Source organism: Anomalospiza imberbis, chromosome 5 (assembly GCF_031753505.1).
Source record: "Anomalospiza imberbis isolate Cuckoo-Finch-1a 21T00152 chromosome 5, ASM3175350v1, whole genome shotgun sequence".
Classification (NCBI taxonomy): Eukaryota; Metazoa; Chordata; class Aves; order Passeriformes; family Viduidae; genus Anomalospiza; species Anomalospiza imberbis.
Genome location: NC_089685.1, coordinates 33323314 through 33344300, shown reverse-complemented (window position 1 = coordinate 33344300; position 20987 = coordinate 33323314). Strand labels below are relative to the sequence as shown.

Below are 20987 nucleotides of genomic sequence, written 5' to 3'. Positions count from 1 at the left end.
AAAAAAAAAAAACTAAGCATGCCACTTACCACAAAGAAGTCTCTATCTTTATCTGTCAGTAGCTGAATTAACAAAGCTATCTGTGAGGACTTGTCTTCTGAATAACTGAAAAGCCTTCTCCAACTATTTTATTATCTTCTGTTTCCTGCTTTTTAATGACCACCTCATGGTTATGTAACTAAGAACACTGCCTGCAAGCTCTTTCAGAAGGAGCCTTATTTGTACTTCCTTAAAATATTGCATTATAACTCTTATACTGAGCACTTCTGAGGTTAGGCTTTACAGGGTGGTCCACTGCCTGGCCAAGACCAGGCAGTCTAGAGCTTAAACTGACAATGGTCTTTATTCCCTTGATTGCAAGACACAACACCAATTGTTTGATTGAGGCCAGGTTTTCCTACTTGAAGCAAAACTAAGCCTTATCTTGTACTCGGATCCTGGCAACTAGAGAATAGAGAGACAAAACACTAAGAATGAAAAAGTGACACCAGAAAAGGTGGGCTAAATACCACAAATTTCCAGCTGACAAGTAGAAGTGAAAAGGGGTGTTTATTTACAGAAGAATAAGGTGGCTTCTGAGAATATTAACATAATGTCAAAATGGTGACAACTTTAATACTGTAAGTACTAAATAGTAGGTAAGTGATCTCTCTAATGTGAAAATCACCAAAACCATCCTAGGAAGAAAACCTGTCTCATGCTTGTAGAAATGGGGACAAAGATTTTTTCTTTCTCATCAAATCACCTCTCCTCCACAGGTAACTTTGTACAAAGACTCTGATGGAGAAGACTTTGGGTTCAGTGTCTCAGATGGTTTATTGGAAAAAGGAGTGTATGTTAAAAACATTCGACCAGCTGGCCCTGGTGATCTGGGAGGTTTAAAACCATATGACAGACTTCTGCAGGTAATGTTTGTGGCACTGTGCAGATTTAGCAAGAAGGGACATGACATACAGATTACTTTGTAAAAAGGTTTATAACCACACTGTGGGGTATTTGGGACTGTGTCTTTGGAGATGTAATTGTAGAAAACTGCAGTTTTGTGGTTTTGTTACTTGGAACGGCCCCATAATCTACATTGCTTATTATATTTTAAGAAGCACCACTGTTTGTTTGTATTTCTGCTGGGAAGGGATGTGTGTAGGGGGACCAGGAAGGACAAATGACCATAACTGCTCTGCACCACAGGCTGTGCTGTGTAGATTTCTTAGATTTCTTTTCTTGGCAAGAAAAAGCAGCACTTCATGGAGCTTTGAACTTTTATGCAGTGGCACTAAAGCTGGATTTTCTGTGCAGTCAGGTTTATAGCGATAAATTCTTTCAGAATGCTAGGTATTTTTGAACTCCAAAGGAGACATACAAATGCTCACTAGGAAGCTGCAATTTCCCACAGCATTTTCAGACAGGTTTTTCTTTTTTGCTTTTCTTGATGCAGACCTGAGAATTATTTCTGCGTTTAATCCAAGTGTTGACTGACAGAGTTGGAATAATGTAATACTTACTCAGCACCACACTTATCACAGTGCCAACTTGGACTATGATGGAAAAGCCAAATTATTTCTCAACTAGCCTAATAAAATACTATACATAAATTTTTATATATTAGATAAAACCAGAGAAGACTTGAACTGAATTGAAATTTCAGATGTATTCTGCATTTAAATTGATAAACACCATGAAAGACAGAAAATCTATGTGCTGTTAGATGTCATTATTGGAGTGAGCATTGTGAAAGCTGGCAACAGCCAACACCAGTGTAAATATCCCCACTTTTCATTCTCTTTAAAAGTGAGTAGAAAACTTAATTGATGTCCTCAGACCAGACATCACAGTTAAACAGTCTTAAACTGGGCAATTCTCTACTTGGAATAGTTAAATGAAGCTCCAGATTCTTTTGTGATCTCTCTTTTTTTTTTTTTTTTTTCCTAAAACAGTAACAATAATCAATCTTCTCATCAATCAGGTAAACCACGTTCGCACCAGAGACTTTGACTGCTGTTTGGTTGTGCCCCTCATCGCAGAATCTGGCAATAAGCTGGAACTGGTCATTAGCAGAAACCCACTGGCATCTCAGAAAGGAAGCTCAGAACAACACACTTCAGGGAGTGGGGAGTGGAGCGACCCGAATGCTGCCTTCCTTCAGCAGAGCGGACACACCAATGTTAGCACGGAGACACGGGATCCTACAAATACTTTATAGCAGAAACCACTGGAGCAGGACATTTGGTAACAAAAGACAATTATGGTGCTAAATCCATTCAAGATTTCTCTGAGATTGAAGCTCAGATGCTGTACAGCACTGAAAAGCACAGGAGGTCAGTTGGTCTGTCTCAAGGCTTCTATTAATCCACAGTTACTTTGGAAATAGTTTCATTCTTTATTAAGTCATTTTCCATTCTAAACAATCTAGGATTAGTAACAAAAAAATACATAAGGGCCTTTTTTTTTTCCCAAATAAGAAAATGGGGAGATGTTTTAAACATGATCTAAATGTTCTTCTCCCTTCAGGAACAGCAACTGTTTGAGGAAAAAACATGTAGTTAACTTCTGCTAACAAACAGTAGTGTCCAGGTTATGCTGTTTTTAAAAATCCTTTTATGAGGAAGGTGCTGCTGTGTGATGGACAAGGCAGGGTGGTTTACTGCACTGGGTTTTCCTGGGAAATGGCTACATCTCTGATTTTGGAAACCTTTATTCGCTGGCGAGAAGGGTACATGCATTACACAAAGCAGAGTTTAGATGTTACAACAAAATGCTTGCAGGAAGCTGCAGTTTGCATTGAACATTGCTCCCCACTTCAGCAAACTTTGTTAGAACGTATGTTATTCCCTATGCAATGAAATATTTAATGGTATGTCTTGCAACCTGTGGGGATTTTTAAGCAGAGACTTTTTTAGTGGGATAAAACCTCTGACGAGGGATTACTGAAAAGAGCGAAACTGAAATGAGTTCAGACAAATTAGAAACGTTTTTTAAAAAGAAAATGGCTTTTTAAAAATTATGTCAGTGGAGATTGATACAAAAGCTCTTTAATGATCCATAAACCTGTAAACTTGTAGTCACACATGAGCTTTTTAAGTCAATCAGTTTCTTGAAGGAAGAAAGGTCCTATTTAATATGCTTTGTTTTCAGCCTTCTTTATGATAAACATTACCCCTGCAACACATTTTTAGAATATAAAATTGTAAATATATTTTGCAAACACATCACACAAATTGTCTCCTCTCCCCTCTCCCCCCAAGCAATAAAATACTGCCAGTTGCTTTATATGCTCACCAGCAGCTGCATTGGTTTATTCTGGTATTCAAGTTGTTATTAGTAATTATTGTTATTGGTGAATATAAAGATACTGGATTTGTACATTTGTAGAGTCTCCATATCTAAGCAATCACCTTACAGAGTTGTTTCTGGTCAATTTAAACTGTTTAATGTATCCCTCTTGCTGTTTCCAATACATAAACAAGCTCACCTGCCCTGCAAACACAAGTATCTCTGATTTCTATTTCAGCACTGCCAGAAAAGGTCAGAATGACATTAAAGGCTGAATCATGTAAAAAAGAAAAAACAAAACAAAAAGGTTCATGAGTCACTTAAATATGTATTTTTATTTGTAACAAATAAGTATTAAACTGTAAAGTATTTTTGTACAAATTTAATACTTTAATAGCATGATATTTATCGTCTATGTTATGTTTTTTGAAATTAAAACTGTTGCAAATATTTGTATGGAAAAACTGTATAAATTGAAATAAACAGTGATTTGAAGACATTAAAAATGAGGTAGAGTTTTTCTACTTCATGTTTTTCCCAGTTTTTTTCCCACTGTTTTAGAAAAAATACCATTTTTATGTTTGTTATGTACTTTTTCCTACCCTATGTGAAAAGAAAAACTTGTTAAATATAAGCAGGTTGTCCACATTTTAGTGCAATGTGTCTGATGTTTGATTTAACATTTAATTTATTAATCTCAAAACTGCAATACAGCAAGTCACACAGTATACATGAGAAAGCTGAAAGTGGAATGTTATTTGAACTCTGATTTGGAGTTTTGCTTTCCTTACCAAGATCAGCATACAATTATTAGCTAAAGCAGCAATGGCAAGTTCTACATCATAGAAAAAGTTTTCTATGTCACTGATTGCAACTTTCTTGTTATGTCTATAACAAGATTAAAATCCATAATCCTATCAAAGCTTCATGGCCACAAATCTGTCACATCAGAAAAACCTAGACCCCTTTGTAAACTGTTTTTTTTACTCAAGGAATCTATAGTTTTGGCACATCAGTAAGAGCATCTCATCAATACTGTAGCATTTGGAGATGGATAAATCTTGGTATGGACAGCTAGGAGTCTTTAGACCAAAATACATCCTTGTGTATTTTTAAGGGAACATCTGGAACCTCAAACACCTGTAAATTCATTCTTCAGCAAAACAAAAGAATTAAATGATTTTTGATGACCAGTACACCAGTGAATCTACTAAAAATGGATCACTGAAAATTTAAGAGGTTCAGCATAAAACAAGCTCTTCTTCATAGAACATGCAAAACCAAGAAAGCCTTTGAAAGGCACTTGCATATTCAGCGTTTCCATCCCAAAAATCTTCAACAGGTTCAGTAAAAGTTCATACCTTGACCAATTAATAATTGTCTGTTAGCTTTTGAAAAGCTTCCTAGGAATTTGCTGTCCCAAGGTTAGATTCTTAAGTCTGGAAGATCCAAGTGGGGATTCTTCTACTGTTGTCTGTCAAAACAAAACAAAAAAATTACCCAAGTTTGAAACTGACCTAAAATACATTAGCTTCTTCAAAACAGGCTCTTTCTCCATGAGCTCAGAAATTAGATGTAATGAAAAAAAAATCATCTGTTATCAGGTTTGACTTTATAAAAATCAATTTCAATTATTAAATTTTATATACATCTCTCACAGCGTGTCACCTAAAAACTGACATTTGTGCACTATAAGCTGATACAGGCTAAGCTGGCCAACAGATCACTCTGAGAGTAAAAAATGTATGAGCTTACTACTACTGACCTTACACCTTTTTTTTCATTATTAGTCATATATTACTCTGCAAAGACATCTGCCAAATTTGCTTCACCAATTACTAGTCAACTTGAAAATTATTAAATAAATGTTAACAAAACAATCATAACAGTGCCCTGGTGACTTGAGGTGGTGAAATAAGTGTGCAAAAGTTTGTTTTAAACTTTCTCAGTAAGGAGATACTTACCGGGGGTGTTTTTGTAGCATCCTCAGATGCAGGGATTTGTCTTTTACATGGACTTTGCTGCAAACTGCCCATCTTCTCTTTACTGAAAACTGATGACCCTTCCTGTATCATGAGGTCACTTTGAAGTTCAGGTGGGTCAGCAGCACCTTGAGTAAAAGGAACAGACTGAGTCTCGAGCTCTTGACTTTGCCAGCAATTCGTCAGGGGAGAGAGCGTTTGTTTGGGACAGTCGTTTGTTTCTGCAATTGCCTCTCTCAAAAACCTCTGCAAACGCGTTTTTCTGATGATCTCCTTGCTCTTTACTGCTCTCCTGAGGTGCAGTTCCTCAGCCACGACATAGACACGGCAGCGTCCCCTGGTCACAGCTGTGTACACGTGCTGCCAGTGCTGCCGGCCAGCATTGCCAACTACGTACACCACGGTCCTTTCTTCTGAGCCCTGAAATGTGGGAGAACTCTGATTCAAAGGCTGATCTCCAGGAAATAGTGAAAAAAAAAGACAAGAGTGATGAAGTTGGAGGCAACTGGGGACACTCTCGAGAATATTTTCTATCCTGCATTCAAGGAATTCTAGTTTCAAGAAAAGTTTCTGGTTCTTTCACGAGAGAATAGAATACATTAGCTCATCTCAGAGCTGCTGTGTTTTTACCTGGAATGTGTGAATAGTTCTGGCCCAGGCATGCTTTATGTGACACAGCTTCCTCAGTGCCTTGTAGTTCACAGTGTACGTGGAGCCGTACGTGCTGCTGATGGTCAGCAAGCGCTGCTTATCAATTTCTGCATCCTAAAGGAATAGCACAACACTCAGCAGTGAGCCTGGATCAGCAGCTGGACAAATGTCTGTACTTCCCCATTCTAGCTTGCCCTGAAATTACAACAGCTGCAACGTCAACCAGCTCAAAGTTTCAGAAGATGCTAAACCAAATAAATTGCTGTCTTTCACTGACCACCTTGAAGGAAAAGAGTTTTCACTGTTCAGGGCCTGCCCTAACTACTGATACTTTCACTGCTCAACTCACTGCACCCAGCAAGAAAACCAGTTTTGTTACTGGTTTTTGTTTTGTTACCTGTTACTTTTAGGCCAGCTTGGTTTTCTGCCAGGGAAAACTTAAGCTGTAACATTACTCTTTACTTCAGACAACGTTAAACGTTATCTTTTTCAATTACAGTCCACTTGAGTATTTACAGACTGTATTTACACTAAATACAATCAGACCAACTAAAACACATTGTACAAAAAAGCCAAGAATTGAAGTTTCTTGAATTTTCTACTGTACCTTGCCTCTTCCATGCCTTTTACACAACTGTTTAGCAGAACTAAGTATGTATTACGGACCAAATTTAGAAAGTGTGAATTGTGTTGTTCTGGGGATTCAGCAAGCACTAAATCACTTCCCACCAGGTTTTCTTTGTGCAAGTTCTTGCTGCAAGAATTTACCTCTGTTATGAAAAATATATCTCCATTGCAGAGTCGTTTGCCCTCCTCATCAGACTCTGCAGTGAATGTGGTTTCTTCTTTACTTCTGCATTTCTGGCCATTAGAACCTTGTCTGACACTACAGGCTGCCAACAGATCCTTGAGATAAACATTGCGCGTGCTGGCAATCTTGTCCCCAGTTTGAAATAGAAGTCTGTTCTTATGGTCTCTAGGTCAGAGAAAGAAAAAGGGGAAAATGTATTTGCAAAGTGTACATTTACCATCTCAGTATTTTTTCTCTTTCCACTCTCTATACTTGACCCAGATTAAAAACTTTTAAGAATATTTAAAATAGTTAGGGTAACGCATTTATGTCTTGAACTTTTGTAAAACAGTTTGGTAAAAAACAGAAATATAGCGTAGTACGAAAATATTTCAGAATCTATTCAGAAATCATGTAGTAGCAAAAATAAAAATTAACCTTGAGGGCTTTGTTATGTTGCTTTTATATTAATTTTGAATATTCAATAGTAACTTAAAATATCAGAATTCACATAGTGAATTTAAATTAAAAAGTTTACCACTACTCAAAATGAGATTAAAGAACCCATCAAATAAAGTTTATTATATGAATGATTTATAACAAATTCAGATCTAGATGGAACATTGGAATTTTTCTATCTTATTTTACGTAATTGGCCCAGCTATAACACTTTTTAAAACAAAATTAAATTGGTCACAGGAAAAATGCGAAACATTGGCTTACCTAGTTAAATGATTTGAATAGTGTTGGCAACAAAGTTCATTTATTAGATCACAATCTTGCCTAAATCACACAAAACAAGAACATGAACAAGTCATGATATACAAAACATACAATTACAAGCAATGTCACATTAGCATTTATTTATAAATAATGGAAAAAGCCCTTTTTCCTCTCTGATTATCTTCCACCACCTATTAAGAACAATTACTTATTCAGAGTTTAGAAGACAGAGCAGTAAAGGAACAGTTTTGTCTAAATACCACAGAAAGTTTCTGTACTGTACACCTAGATTAGCTAGATTTGTTTTTAAGATAAAGAAGAAAACTAAAGAAAAGCTAAAACCTGGACAGATTATTTTCTTTCCTGTGGATATATTAAAAATAGCAAGAAGATTTATTTGCTTTTTAAAGACTTGGAATTTTAACCTTTAAATGCAGCTTAAGTACCTAAAAATATATTCTAGAAGAATCATACACAAAAATCACTAATAACAGTATTGTACCTGAATGCAGGAATCACTGATAACAGTATTGTACCTGAATGCAGACTGGAGAAAAAAACTGATACCAGAGTTACTCAGCATTCACAAATCTCTTATTAGCTCACTGGGAACCTGTAAATAGTGGGTGTTGTTTACTGAGAAAATGTTCTTCACAATTAAAAGGTGGAGGAGTTTTTTCCTAAGTACCCTTCTGTGCAGAACTCAAGGTTATGGACTATTGGTACTAGTGCACATTATCCCTTTTATCCCTTCAGTGTTTCTGCAAAGCCATGCATACTATTCCTGCTCCTGTGATTGCTAACTTCCAGTCTTTCCTCAAAGTGTGTTAGAACCCTAAATACCATCCTTCTTAAGTGATGAGTATTCCAAGTATCTAGTAGTTTTATGCTATTGCCACTAGTCTCCAACTCAACACTATCTCTCCAACTCAACTACATAGCTGAGCATCTCCAACTCAGCTATTTTTAGATTGTGGCTGCTAGCAAGGATTTTTTCAACGTCTGCCTGTACACTCCATTACCTTCTGAAAGCAATGAATTGCGATTGTTTGGCATCCTCCAATCCTGGCCCTTTTTTAAGTAAAATCTTTATTGCAGTTTGTAAATCTGTTTTAAAAGATGTAAAAAGTAAGACATTAAAATATTCATAATTTTAAAAAGAAAAATATAATTCAATATCAAATTGTCTTTGCTTATTTCTTGCTTTAATGACATCTCAACTTGTTTAAAACAAAAAAAAAAAAAAAACAAAAAAAAAAACCCGCCCCAAAAACTCCCACACAAAATGACACACCCCTAAAAGAAACAGAAATACACCATAAAACACTCAAGAAAACATCATGCAGTTAATCCACTATTAAAATCTGAGCAACAAGAGTGATATGGAAAGAAACAAATTCTTATTTCTGTGTTAAACAACAGCTGCATGAAGCATATTCCATGCAAAATAATTTTGATACAGCACATTGAAGAAGTAAAGATAAATATTTTCAAGCCACAGACCTATACACTTGGATTTCACAGAAGAAATCTACTTTTAGTATTCTGTTTGCTGAGTATTTTGCTAGAGTAGGATAAGGTGATAATGTTTGTACTATTTTTTTCTACATTTCCCTTGAAGTGTTTTGATGCATATAAAAGAGAGGCCACTCAATCCACTTATACCCAATAAATGTCAAAAAACCTCAGTAAATAATGGCTCTAGCCCTGACCCCAAACATTTTAAAAGAAATACTGGCATCCCTTCTTAGAATTTCCCTAACTGAATTCTACAGCTGCAAGCACATTCCTGTCCAGCACACCATATTGTTACAGTCACTTTTTACTCAAATGATTCACCTCTGAATCAATTCTGAAAATCTCTTAAGGTTTGACAGCTCCAGCTACAATATAAAAAGACAACCACATTCGATTACAGTGGTGAAAGCTGTCCCCCATTTCAAAGTCTAACTGGTGAGCTGGAGCTCTACAGCCCATTCTTTGCACTTACAGGTCTTGCTGTGTGCACTTACTTAGAAGGCAAAAGACAAACTATGAATGTAGCATTTAAATTTATGCCACAAACAAAGCCAGACTGAAATTTTTCAAAATTTTTGTTCCAGACAATAGTCTATGCTTTACCAAAGGGAAAATCAAGATCAGAAACTGACATACTCTCACAATTCCCGCCAGCAGGCAAAGCAATAAAGATAAATTTCTTCTCCGGGACTGGCATTGTCATTTCCTCATTCCAAGCAGAAACTTTCAGCACCTCATCAAATTCAGGAAGCTGCCGGTGAGAGATTCTAGACCAGAGCATTGGAGGGAAACTGAGAAGTTATTTTCAGTTAAAGAATTCCAGCATATCATCATCAGCATCAGCCTGAAGTTCAGCACTTAGAAGTCTTTTATCATCTACACTATATGCCCTGAAAACTCTTTTCTCAGAGCATAACTTGATTTCACACTGAAAAAAATTGGTAGTTTATTCTCTAAATCCTCCATCACTGCAGCAGATACTTAGTATTACTAATACAGTTCTTCCCATGGGAGCAAAATGGACTGAAACAGAAATGTTATCAAAAATAAGTAAGAATGTTGGTAAAACACTTAGTAGTTCTGGACATCTTGCAAATGTTCAGAATATTCTCAAATTCAATTAACATCAAAACCTAGATTTTCTTCAGAGAGGTTTAAAAAAGAAATCAAGCAATAGGAAACAGGATAATTTCCAAAACAAAAGTAATGCAAATGCTGGAAACATTTAGACTCTTTACGTATTAATAGATAAAAAAATAGAAAGAACCTGTGATGTAATGGCCCTTGACATCTAAATTCTCCAAGCAATTCAGTCTGTTTTAGTTTAGTCTGTCACATTTATCAGCAATGTCTTTAAAGCTTCCTTTTTGGAGGAGCAATTGTTAAGCCATTTTAGAAGGCATAAAGGCAGTTGTGCATTTACAACTAATTTGAAAACAACAGAGAGTATCTGATAGCATAATAGTGAAATACATCCCATAAAATTCAAGAGCATTCCAGCACACACATTTTTTTGTCCAATATATACATCTGAAAAATCTGTAGGGTTTTGTTGCTGTTGTTTTGGGGATTTGTTTTTAAAACCAATGTTATGGATTTGGACTAAAAAAACTAACAGAAGCAATACTACAGAGTCAAATGTGGATGCACTGCTCTTTGCAGGTAAAAGGCCAGGCAAGAATTACTAGAATTTTTCACACACACATCAGGATATCCTACCTTGACGCATTATCTACAATTAGTTGCGATTCAGCTCTATGGTTAGTTCTCAGTTCCACTGAAAAGCCTCTTGGTTTTAGACCCTCAAAGATATCAGCTAACATGTTTCCTGGGTCTATGCTTGGTAGCTGTCTAGTATCACCTAAACAGAATGCATGTTAGTTTTTGTGAGAAAGAATAACATATCATCTTGAAAATTGTCTTAAATAAACAAATACACTCAAGCCTCTACATAGTAACATCCATCCTTAATACAATTCACATGAAATCAAACTTTCAAGAATCTAAGAAACTTTGAGAATAAAGTTGTAGTGTAGTTTTTTTATACTCCTCACCCAGTAATGCTTTACTAGCAAGTGCAAATCCTTCTGCCTGATGAGCACTGACAGTGATCACATCTTACTCAAACACACTTTGAAAGCTATGTATTTAAAAACAAATGCCTTAAATGGTGTGTCAAAAAGGAAACCTCTAAGAAAGCATAAAAAATTGATCTTACATTTCTTTGCTTGCCTTTTTAAATTAAAACAAGATGATCCTAGCATTAAGAATGGCATGAAAACTCCCTTCTAACATACAATTCATATGCTAACAATAGCTCCTTCAGATTTAAGGAAATCAGAAAAGTTTTCCATTTGCAAGATGTAATAACCTACCACATGGAAGTCAGAATAAGATAAAACACTGCTAAACAGATAATGGAGATACTGATACTTTTATACCACATTTGGAAAATTGTCTACCTCATCTGACCTAAAGAAATAGCAGAAGTATCCAAGTACAGAACAATGTAACATTTTAAGAGACTCAGTGGGAGCTCTGACACTTACACTGTATATTGGGCATTATTAAACATTGTATAATGCTAAATTTGCTGTTTCACTTACCTAGAATAATAAGTTTTGCAAGCTGAGCATGCTCACACAAGAGTTTCAAAACTAAACTAAGAATGCGTACAGACACTAAACTGCCTTCATCCACAATGAGAACTGTAACTGCAGAAAATTTCCACGCCTGTTCTTGGCCACTCCGCCTCCATGATTTAAAACTATAGATAATCTAGAAACAAAAAAAGCAAGCTCTGACACGAATCAACTCTAAGCTATGTTATAAAAGTAGACAGTGCAGTATCATCTGATGTATGTAGAGCTATTATCCAAAATTCTCAACTTACACCTGTAAAGACCCAGAAGACTCAACCATTCAGTCTTATTTTCCTCCTCGGTGAATGCATTTCTAGCTGAGATTAGCAACACTGACTTACATAAAAGCATAGTCTTTTTTTTCCTGCAGGAACTGTTAAAGACACTAGGTCAGCCATTAGGTTGCTCAGTAACCAAACACCTCCTACTACAACCTGCTGTCATTAATAATACCCAAAATTGCATGGGGAAGGGGAACAGGCAACTAACTATCCAGTCCCCAAAGATAAAATAAGGCAACAGTACTTTTTATGTTATTATAATTTCTATTTATATAGATTCTTCTGTAACTCCAATGTCTTCTTGTCTCCTTTGCTACCTAGAACAAGACAGACTTGGCCTAAGTTTATTAACAGAGTTTGCTTTCTACTTTTTTCTAAAAGAAATTCACAATACCTAACATTAATTAAGGCAACTCTGTGCAAATGAAATTTCTCTCATTATTCAACTCCAGGCTACTGATCTTTTCATGAATGAGCTGCTATGTTTGCTAGGCAACAGGATCCTAGAAAACAGCTCTACCACCTAGAAATTATTTTTGTCTTCATTCAAATAAAATGCAGAACTGAGAAGCTGAAAAAAACAGATGCCCTAGAGAAACATAAGTTTCAGATTATAGAAATAGTAAAGAAACCAAAGTTAGCAAATCATGTATTTCACATGACTGATTTATGATTCCCCCAAAACATAATGCTGACTTTCAGATGCTGATAGGCTGTACCCAAGCATTAACATTAATAACAATAATAGGCTACACATTTTTTAAGGGAAGATCAATAACAAGCTGCTTTTTTTTTCCAAAACAAAAATGGACAGTACCAAAAGGTGTTTCAGAACCTAATTAAAAAAAAAAAAAAACAAAAATAAACAAAACACAAAACAAACCTTACCTGATGCAGTGTATATGCAGGAAGCTGCGTTTTTTCTCTCAAAAGACTTGTTGCCCTCCCTGTAGGTGCAGTGAATAGCACATTCAAATATTTTTTTGCATACATATTCTCTGATTCCCAGTGGTGATCAAATGTATTCCATTCCTCAGATGCATCCAAGTCTCTTTCAAAGTCCTTAGAAGCAGCTTCCACTTCTTTTTCCATTTGCTTTAAATGGCGAAAAAGGCAGCTAACTATTGTACTCTTCCCACAGCCTCCTTTTCCACTTATGATTGTGACAGGATTAGAACAAATTTTTTTTACAGCAATCACCTGATCTTTGTCTACCTCTGCTTTACTTTGGATACCAGACACAGAGCCCACCTCCTTTTCAGGAAAGTGATTTTCAGCATTATGATTGTCCGTATTATTTTCCTCTATTTCATGTGCCTGGGTAATATTAATTTTGTTATCTGCACTTTCTCTTGGTGCCTCAGAAATGCTAAGTACCTTTTTCACATCCACATCCAGTTTCCACGTGTGGTTTGACAGAAGGTCACCTACATACATTGCAATATCTTTTTCAGATCTGTAAAGATGAGGCAGAAACACCAGCTTTTTCTCCCTAATCACTACATCCTGATCTTTCAAAAATTCAAGAGATTGCCAAACATGCTCAATGGACATGTGTTTGGATACCAAACGAGCTAATTCATCTTGATCTTCGTATGTGTGTCCCATTTGTCTACAGTGTGTTTTGAGCTGATCATACAGAATTAATGCATTCTTCTGCAAGTCAGGAATCTTCCAGAGGAGATGTTCACACTGACAGAAGGCAGCCCATGTTGCCTCACAGTAAGGAATGTTCAACTCCTTATACATAATCTTCTCCCCAAAAAGAGTAAAAAGCAAACATAGATTTATTTCAGAAGATGTTAGCCTCTTGCTGAACTACATTCCTCATAGTAAATACAAATTGCAATTCAGAAGGTGGACGTTTGCAAAAATTTACTTGTTTTTCATAAAGCAAAGTACTTAAAAGTAAGCTAGAATGATAATTCCTCTTAGTTAGCCTTCTTTATGAGACAGATACTTTAAAAATTAAAAAACTGGCACAGAAATTGGGTATTAGGGAGAACTCGTGCACACCAAATAACACATTTTCATGTAAAGGTACACAAACTGTAGAAACAGAGCAGAGGAAAGCCATTAGCCAGAATACTGTACCAAATTTTGAACGCGTTCAAGAAATATACCACCTGTACAGACACTACCACAAAATAGTGCAAGATCAAGATATGCAAAACAGATGAACTATTGAGAGCAAGAAAAATTAACTGCACTTGCTCAGTCATAAGAGAAAGAGCTAAAAAGAGTCTTCAAGCAATAAAAAACTGCAGTGAGAATACAGGTCCTTTAAGCAAGAAAGCAGCAAGTCCATTGCATAAGGAACAGTCAAATTGGACATCAGGAAAATCTTTTTAAAGGAAATTATGTGAAATACTGGAATATATTGGCTACCCTGCTGCATCTCTGAAATTAGAGCTCTTAAAGGCAAATCAGAACATCTGTCAGTAAAGCACTGGGGGTCTAAAGAAGAGGGAAAACCAATCCCATTTGTTAATGCCTCAAGTTATATCTCTCATGTGAGGTACAGGAGTGCTAAGGTGAGGCACAGCAGCAAAGCTCATAACAAGCGCAGCAAAGGACAACAGGAAGGTAAGCAACCACTGCAAATTCCATTGCAAAAAACAAACTACTGGACCAGATGATCTCTTACAGAGAAGCTTAACCTTACTATGAAAGCAAAGATATTGTTCTATATATCTGGAAGAAAAGTCTCACTTACCGGTATAAAATTGAAGAGAACAGTTGAGAATTTTGGCCCAGTTACCTCAAGCATTTTATTTTCTGTCTCTTGTGGAAAATACTAAACAAATGGTTGTAACAAAACCACTTTCAAAAATTTTCTGAGGTTAATTAATTCTATACCAACTGGAAAAACAAAATCCTTTGCTAAAACTGAGCCCAGTACATCATCCATTTCCAAATGAGCTATGCTTAGCCCCTACAAATGCCCATTTAATCAAGTGAACCCAACTAAAACAGTACTGTAGTCTAATGCACCTCAAATGAAGCTAACGCCATATTTTTACCATACATAACATTACTTACCCTGCTGAATCCAAGTTTCCATGGCTCATCCTTTAGTATCTCATCCAGTTTTGTTGCCATCTCATTAGCTACCTCCTCACCATCCATATCAGCCTTTCTTTCCCAACACATCTTATCTAACAGGCAGCAAAAGTGGCGTGGCAGAAGAATTGGCAAGTACTCCAGTATCCTTGGAAAAGCCAGTGCTCCCAATACCGCCTTTCCTGCAACTGCACACACCATAAACACAGGAATTTTTATGTGATATACAAAGACCTTTGCAAAGCAATTTACACTGACTCTGGCTTCATCCTTCTGCCTCCTTTATAACCAAGACATTACAAATTTCTCTCATTTTCTTAATTTTTATAACCCTTTTCAAATTTTTTTAAAGTCTGTTTTCCCTGCCTTAAGAAATAAACAATGTAAACAGATGACATAAAACCAGCAATGAAATGTGTTCACTTGGAAAATATGCATCATTCACTTGGTTTAAAGTGCATACTCAAAAGCATTTTGTAGAAAGTCAGTTCAGCCCTCACCATGCCTGCCTCTCACCTAAAAGTAATTTTCATACAGATGTACAGAAAAACATTTCAAATGCAAAACAAGAAAAGAGGCTTCTAAATTTGTAGTATCAGATCAGTAGAGGAACTTACCAAAAAAGTGCTCTCCACTGGCTTTCTCAATGACCCCAAGATTAAGCTACCACTTTCTCTGTTTACCTCAGTCATGGGCTGAGAGTGAGGAATAATGAAAATGATTTGCTCTATCTTTTGCTTTAAAAAAGTAATTTCAGAAGAAAGAAAAACAAATTTAAAAAGAAAGTGAGACTTTCAGAATCTTTAGATCTTGGAAAAAAATAGGCTATTTTTAATTAAGCATTAAGGAAAATTTAAAGCACTAATTTTTCTCACTTAAGTACTTTTTCTGATCACTGCCTTACCCTCATAAAGCCAAAGATAAAACCTTTGCCCTTTTAAGCAAGTACTTAATTTACACGTAAATCATCAATACATACTATTTCTACACACAAAAAAATACCATGAAGGCTCAAAGAACAAACTACTCAAGCCCATAACAATTAATGACAACCAAAAAAATTGACAATCCTAACAGTAGCAACAGGGGTAGGGGAATGGTCTATATTGCTCAATGATAAAGATTAAAGCTTAAAATGTAGCAAATTAATTTAAGGTAGATACTAGAAAAAAATCGCCAACTACAAGAAGGGTGAAGAGAGTATGTAGGCACACTGTGCAATCTTTTCTGTCATTACAAAATGAGAACAAAAAGCCTGAAAGCCTACAGAATATTTTCCTCCCCTTACAAATGGGATTTGAAGTACAGTCAGTTCAAGTCTAGCAGAGGCTCTGAACTCTCCTGTTACACACAATTTGACATCCAAAAGTACCACCTCCATCATCTGACCTGACACTGCCCAGTAAGCCACGTACTGGAAAACTTTGCTTGCTTACACATAACAGCAGATAGACCCAACCTGTCTGTACAGGTTATGGAAACAGATCAGAGCAAAACAAGAGCTCTAACGCTGAGGGCACACCTCAGACATCCTGACTTTCTCTGTATTTCAGTGTTTTGCTTCAGACCAGCAAAGTCTGGTCCTACAGACTGAATGCCCTTTATGGACTGGAGTACCTCAGGAATGCAAGTGGAACACATTGTTTGGGTTTCACCCAGCAGGGATACTCAGTCAGTACTCTCTGAGACTGCATCACAGCGGGGACAAGGGGCATGTCTGCTTCAAAAGCACACTCCTGATCCAATCTCTAACACTCAGGTAGTCACACTCATGTAATCACACCAACACTGCCCACCATGAAGTCCTCAGAAGTCTGAACTATCTCCATGTGGAGACACACCAGTGCTTCCACAGTCTGCTCCCAGCCACACCAATCTGCTGACAGGCGGGATTCAAACACACCTAGACAGTCTATTTAGTGCAGCTGATTAGGACTAGGCTGAACTCCTTCATTGATCCGTGTACTACCTATACAATTTTGAACATGTGCCAACCCTAAAAAGCAATCACCACCATGCTTAAGTAGCAATGAACCCATTTTTCAATATGCCTTGTTACAGCTGAATAAACTATAGGCGGCACCAGTGTCTTTGCATGGTAGAATCACTGAAGCATAAAATAGTTCGGGTTGGACCCTAAAGATAAACTAGTTTCAAACCCCTGCCACTGGCAGGGACACCTTCCACTAGACCAGGTTGCTCAGAGCCCCATCCAACCTGGCACTTCCAGGGATGGAGCATCCCTAACACAGACAATTCCACTTAGCCTACAGAATTCAGCAAAGTCCTTCTGTATTCATATCTTTAACTGATCAACTGTCCTACTGTCCTGACATATTTTAAAATAAAAGAACCATTTTAATACACATTTAAAATGAATATATGTTAGTTTGAATGCTGTATATGAGATAGAACTCCTTAGCTTATAAAACAATTGGAAGAGCACAGGATATACCTACATGATTTTGAAACGTAATAAAAGATGTCATAATCCTTGGTATCTCTTTTGATCCCTTTTGGCTGTAGCTGTGAAACTTGGAACTGTTTTAGTTTTTCTTCAAGGTTGCTAAAACTCAGCACAGACTCCATAGGAAGCCAAGCAAAAAATTTTTCTTTCCAATCTTCAGGAACACAACATTTCGAAAGAAATAGTGAAAATACTTGTCGGTTGTTTTCTTCTACATCAGTCTGCAGAAAATACGACGGATATCCTTGCACAAAGTACTTTGACCCCGTTTTTTTAGCATTAACATTAACTTTCCACCAAGGGTCAACTAATGGAAAACGTCCAAACACTTCATACTCCTTTTTGGTGCCACATTCCTGTATAATAACTGAATCATTAAAAAGAAAAACAAATCCAGTGTTAACTGACAGTCATGAAAATTAAAAGTTTGTGTTGATTAAGAATATTGTTGGTTCCATGCTTTTTATTTTGTCTTTTCTGTAAGTTGCAGTAGTAAAAGTCATAAACTCCTGATACCTGTCTCTCCACTAATATTTTTTAAAAAGTGAAACCAAACTCAGAAACAAGCAATAAAACTTCTTCTCTGAGTACGAGGAATAAATCTTGCCTATGAATTTATTAAGCTAATTAAATACACATCATATAATATTATGATTTAATATGATGGTTTACTATTTATTCCACCTCAAGTTTACAACTGAATTTTAAACAGTTTTATCACAAAATATTCTATCACAATGCCTGCATAATTTTCAGATACCTTTGTATACCGAATATTTCCTGTGACTGGAACCACCAAAGTTATAAGGAATTAATATAATAAATTCTTAACATTTTGTATGACCTGGTTTGCCTCCTCTTTGCCTTGAAAAAAATAATACACCATTCCCTGATCGACAAATGGGGACTGCAATGACCAGAACAAAGTGGGTACCTGTTTTTAGCAAGGCCTCTTCCTCACCAGGACAGCTCTTATGTCTGCAATAACTTATTCATTTCTCCCCGGTTATTTAGCTCAGTTTAGCTATTTTAAAAACAACTTGCAGATAAAATACCTTTTAGGCAGAGGTTGCTCCAACTTCACCTACTTTTCTAAGCTCTAAGCAGAAAGTTGGAAATCATTAACACCAAGTATCAACGCTCTCATGTGTAATAAAAGAAAAAAAATGCGTTTTTTTAGTGTAAAGTTAATTTGAATGGCAAAATCTTATGTTTTCTTACTGCTGCAATGCTGTGCCCGTAGAAAAGCAGAGCTCACGCTCCCCTCCCACTACCTATTCATCACCAACTTCAGTTCCCTGTCCCTTCGCCTGCGATCAATTCGGGCAGCGGGGAAAGGCCGGGCCGGGCCGGGGCCGGGCCCGAACACGCGCACAGCGCCGCGCCCGGGCGGGCGGGCCGGGGCCGGGGCCGGGGCCGGGGTCGGGGCCGCGGCCGGCGCCGCCTCCCTCGCCGCCATTCCCGCAGCGCCGGCCCCCGCTCGCCTCCCCCGCGCCCTGCGCAGAGCCCGACCCCCGCGCAGGGAGGGCACCGCAGCCCGCCGGCCCGGCCCGGCCCGGCCCGGCCCGCTCCCGCCGCCCCTCACCGGCGCGGCGCGGGGGCAGCGCGGCCGACAGCTCCCACCCGGCGGCCTCCAGGAGCGCATCGTCCGCCAACAGCTCCTCGAAGTCCTCGTCGCTCTCCTCCTCGTCGTCCGCCGCCTCCCACCGCGACGACCGCAGGTGGCCCCACAGCTCCAGGGGCGCGGCCCGCTGCCCGCCGGCCTCCGCCATGCCGCCCCGCCGCAGATCTGCCCGCCCCCGCGGAAGGGCGGGACGGCGGGCCCGGAGCGGAGCGGCGCGCCAGGGTCGCGGTGGGCAGGAGCGACGAGTCAATTTTTTATTTTTTGGGTTTTTTTTTTTTAACACTTCGCGACATAATTTTCTGTCTTTACATGCCCACTGTCACAGAACCATCAGATGATAACATCGCACTTCCACTATATCCGATATGTTTCACCCAGCTGCCCCCAGGGTAGCTTAGTGTAATGGATAACTGGCAAACTGTTCTCCGAAGGCCCTCATTGGAAACCACCTTTCCTTCCCTACACTGTAACCCTGGCAGTTGTTGCTTCGTCTTCACTTTGGCTCAACACCGGATCTTGCCTTTTCCGAAACGTTATGACAGTTCATTGATGAAATATACCAAGCCTCCTCATGTTCAATATTGATTTCTCACTCAAGTCCCCCAGAAATCCTGTTATTCAGTCATGAAAGCAATTCTTTCTATAACCTGTTTTAAACTGATTTTTACTGGTTAGTAGTTAGCAGGTTAATATTTGCCATGTTGTTACATAGCTCTGTTTTTTCAGCAAAATTTTGCCGTTGTATTTTTGCATGTTCACACCACTAGCAAGCATATGTTTTCATCAATGAATTAAGTTTTGCAAGATTTATTTTTCTAAAAAAAAAAAAAAAGCTGACTCCTGTATTTTGATTTGTCCTGTCTTTATTTTTTTAAACTATTTTTCTTCCAATTTCTTATTTGTTTTGCTTTATACTGTTACACAGTACACTGGAGGCCACTGTGGATGTCCCACTGATGCATCAGAGTACTGGCAAGCAAATTAAAGGAGATGCAAAAGCAGCAGGTGCCGGTGGGTTCTTCTAATTGAGATTAAATAACTGGGTGGTTTTGCACCCCAAAAGACCGAAGTGCAACACAGAAATCCCCCCAGTACTACACTAAATAGAACGGAGCAAATAATTTGCCCAGCTTCTGTAAAGTTGTCAGCAGCACAGACATACCCTTCAGAACAGTAGCATAGGTTGTTTGTATGTGTGTTTAGAACAAGTGATGTATCATAAAAGAGATCAACATCAATTACTTTTGGTCTAACCTAAAAGAAACACAATTCTTTTCCACATTGTTTCAAGACTCCTTCCCATGCATAATCCAGGAGGCCTTCCAGCCACAGGACTACCCTACAAAGAATGTCCCCCTCTTTGTCACCTTCCTCCTTACGAAACTGAAGGGCCTTCAGCTCTCTCACACAGAAGCATGGGACTCTCCCTCTGTCCTGGCATGGTTCTGTGCCACTTCTCCATCTCTGGGAATATCTACATCACTGTGTCAAAGTAATACCTATAACACGACAGAGACCTGTAAACACTGCCGTGCTGTGTTAAAACCCAGCTGCAAGTCTCATGCACACAAAAGGATATTGAAATAGTTGTTTTCAGTTCTTATGTGATAAATATTGGTGTTCTTTCTCCAGCTTACTTCACAGATAATGAAATAACTGCTTTACATGGCAGGCTGAAAACACATGGCCTGTAAAAGGGAGACACGAGAGGGGATGGAAACATTGATGTTAATTTTAAAAATTTAAAGCATTAGCTTACTGAAGTGCTTAATGGTGTTAGGCAGTCATACATTTGAATCAGTGCTTTAAGATACTTTTTTTCCTTATGAAACATCATTTCACATTTAACTATGTATTTGTCTTAGTGAAACTGGATATCTGACTGCCTCAATCTATTCTGAAAATACAAATTTAATACTATATTCAGCAAGGCTGACTGCAATGTCTTAGTCTTTCTCCAATCCATACCATACATG

General features: G+C 37.9%; 2 protein-coding genes across 18 annotated transcripts in view; one reads left to right on the top strand and one right to left on the bottom strand.

The window, feature by feature from the left end:
• The window catches only part of GRIP1 (glutamate receptor interacting protein 1), a 310240-nt gene extending 306464 nt beyond the window's left edge, over positions 1-3776 (top strand). For all 17 annotated transcript variants that reach the window (XM_068190152.1, XM_068190149.1, XM_068190147.1 and 14 more), the window contains 2 exons: positions 759-905; positions 1964-3776. In XM_068190152.1, coding sequence (XP_068046253.1) covers positions 759-905; positions 1964-2200 — 384 coding nt within the window. In that variant the 3' untranslated portion in view covers positions 2201-3776. The remainder of the gene's footprint in view (positions 1-758; positions 906-1963) is intronic.
• On the bottom strand, positions 3587-19183 carry HELB (DNA helicase B). Its single transcript, XM_068190162.1, has 13 exons — positions 18973-19183; positions 17380-17754; positions 14900-15108; positions 12746-13609; positions 11541-11712; positions 10654-10795; positions 9571-9701; positions 8439-8523; positions 7421-7476; positions 6672-6883; positions 5883-6017; positions 5235-5672; positions 3587-4744 (listed from the first exon to the last, which is right to left on the bottom strand). The coding sequence occupies exons 1-13, from the start codon at positions 19157-19159 to the stop codon at positions 4655-4657; spliced, it is 3096 nt and encodes a 1031-aa protein (XP_068046263.1). The 5' UTR covers positions 19160-19183; the 3' UTR covers positions 3587-4654.
• Between the last annotated feature and the right edge of the window lie 1804 nt (positions 19184-20987).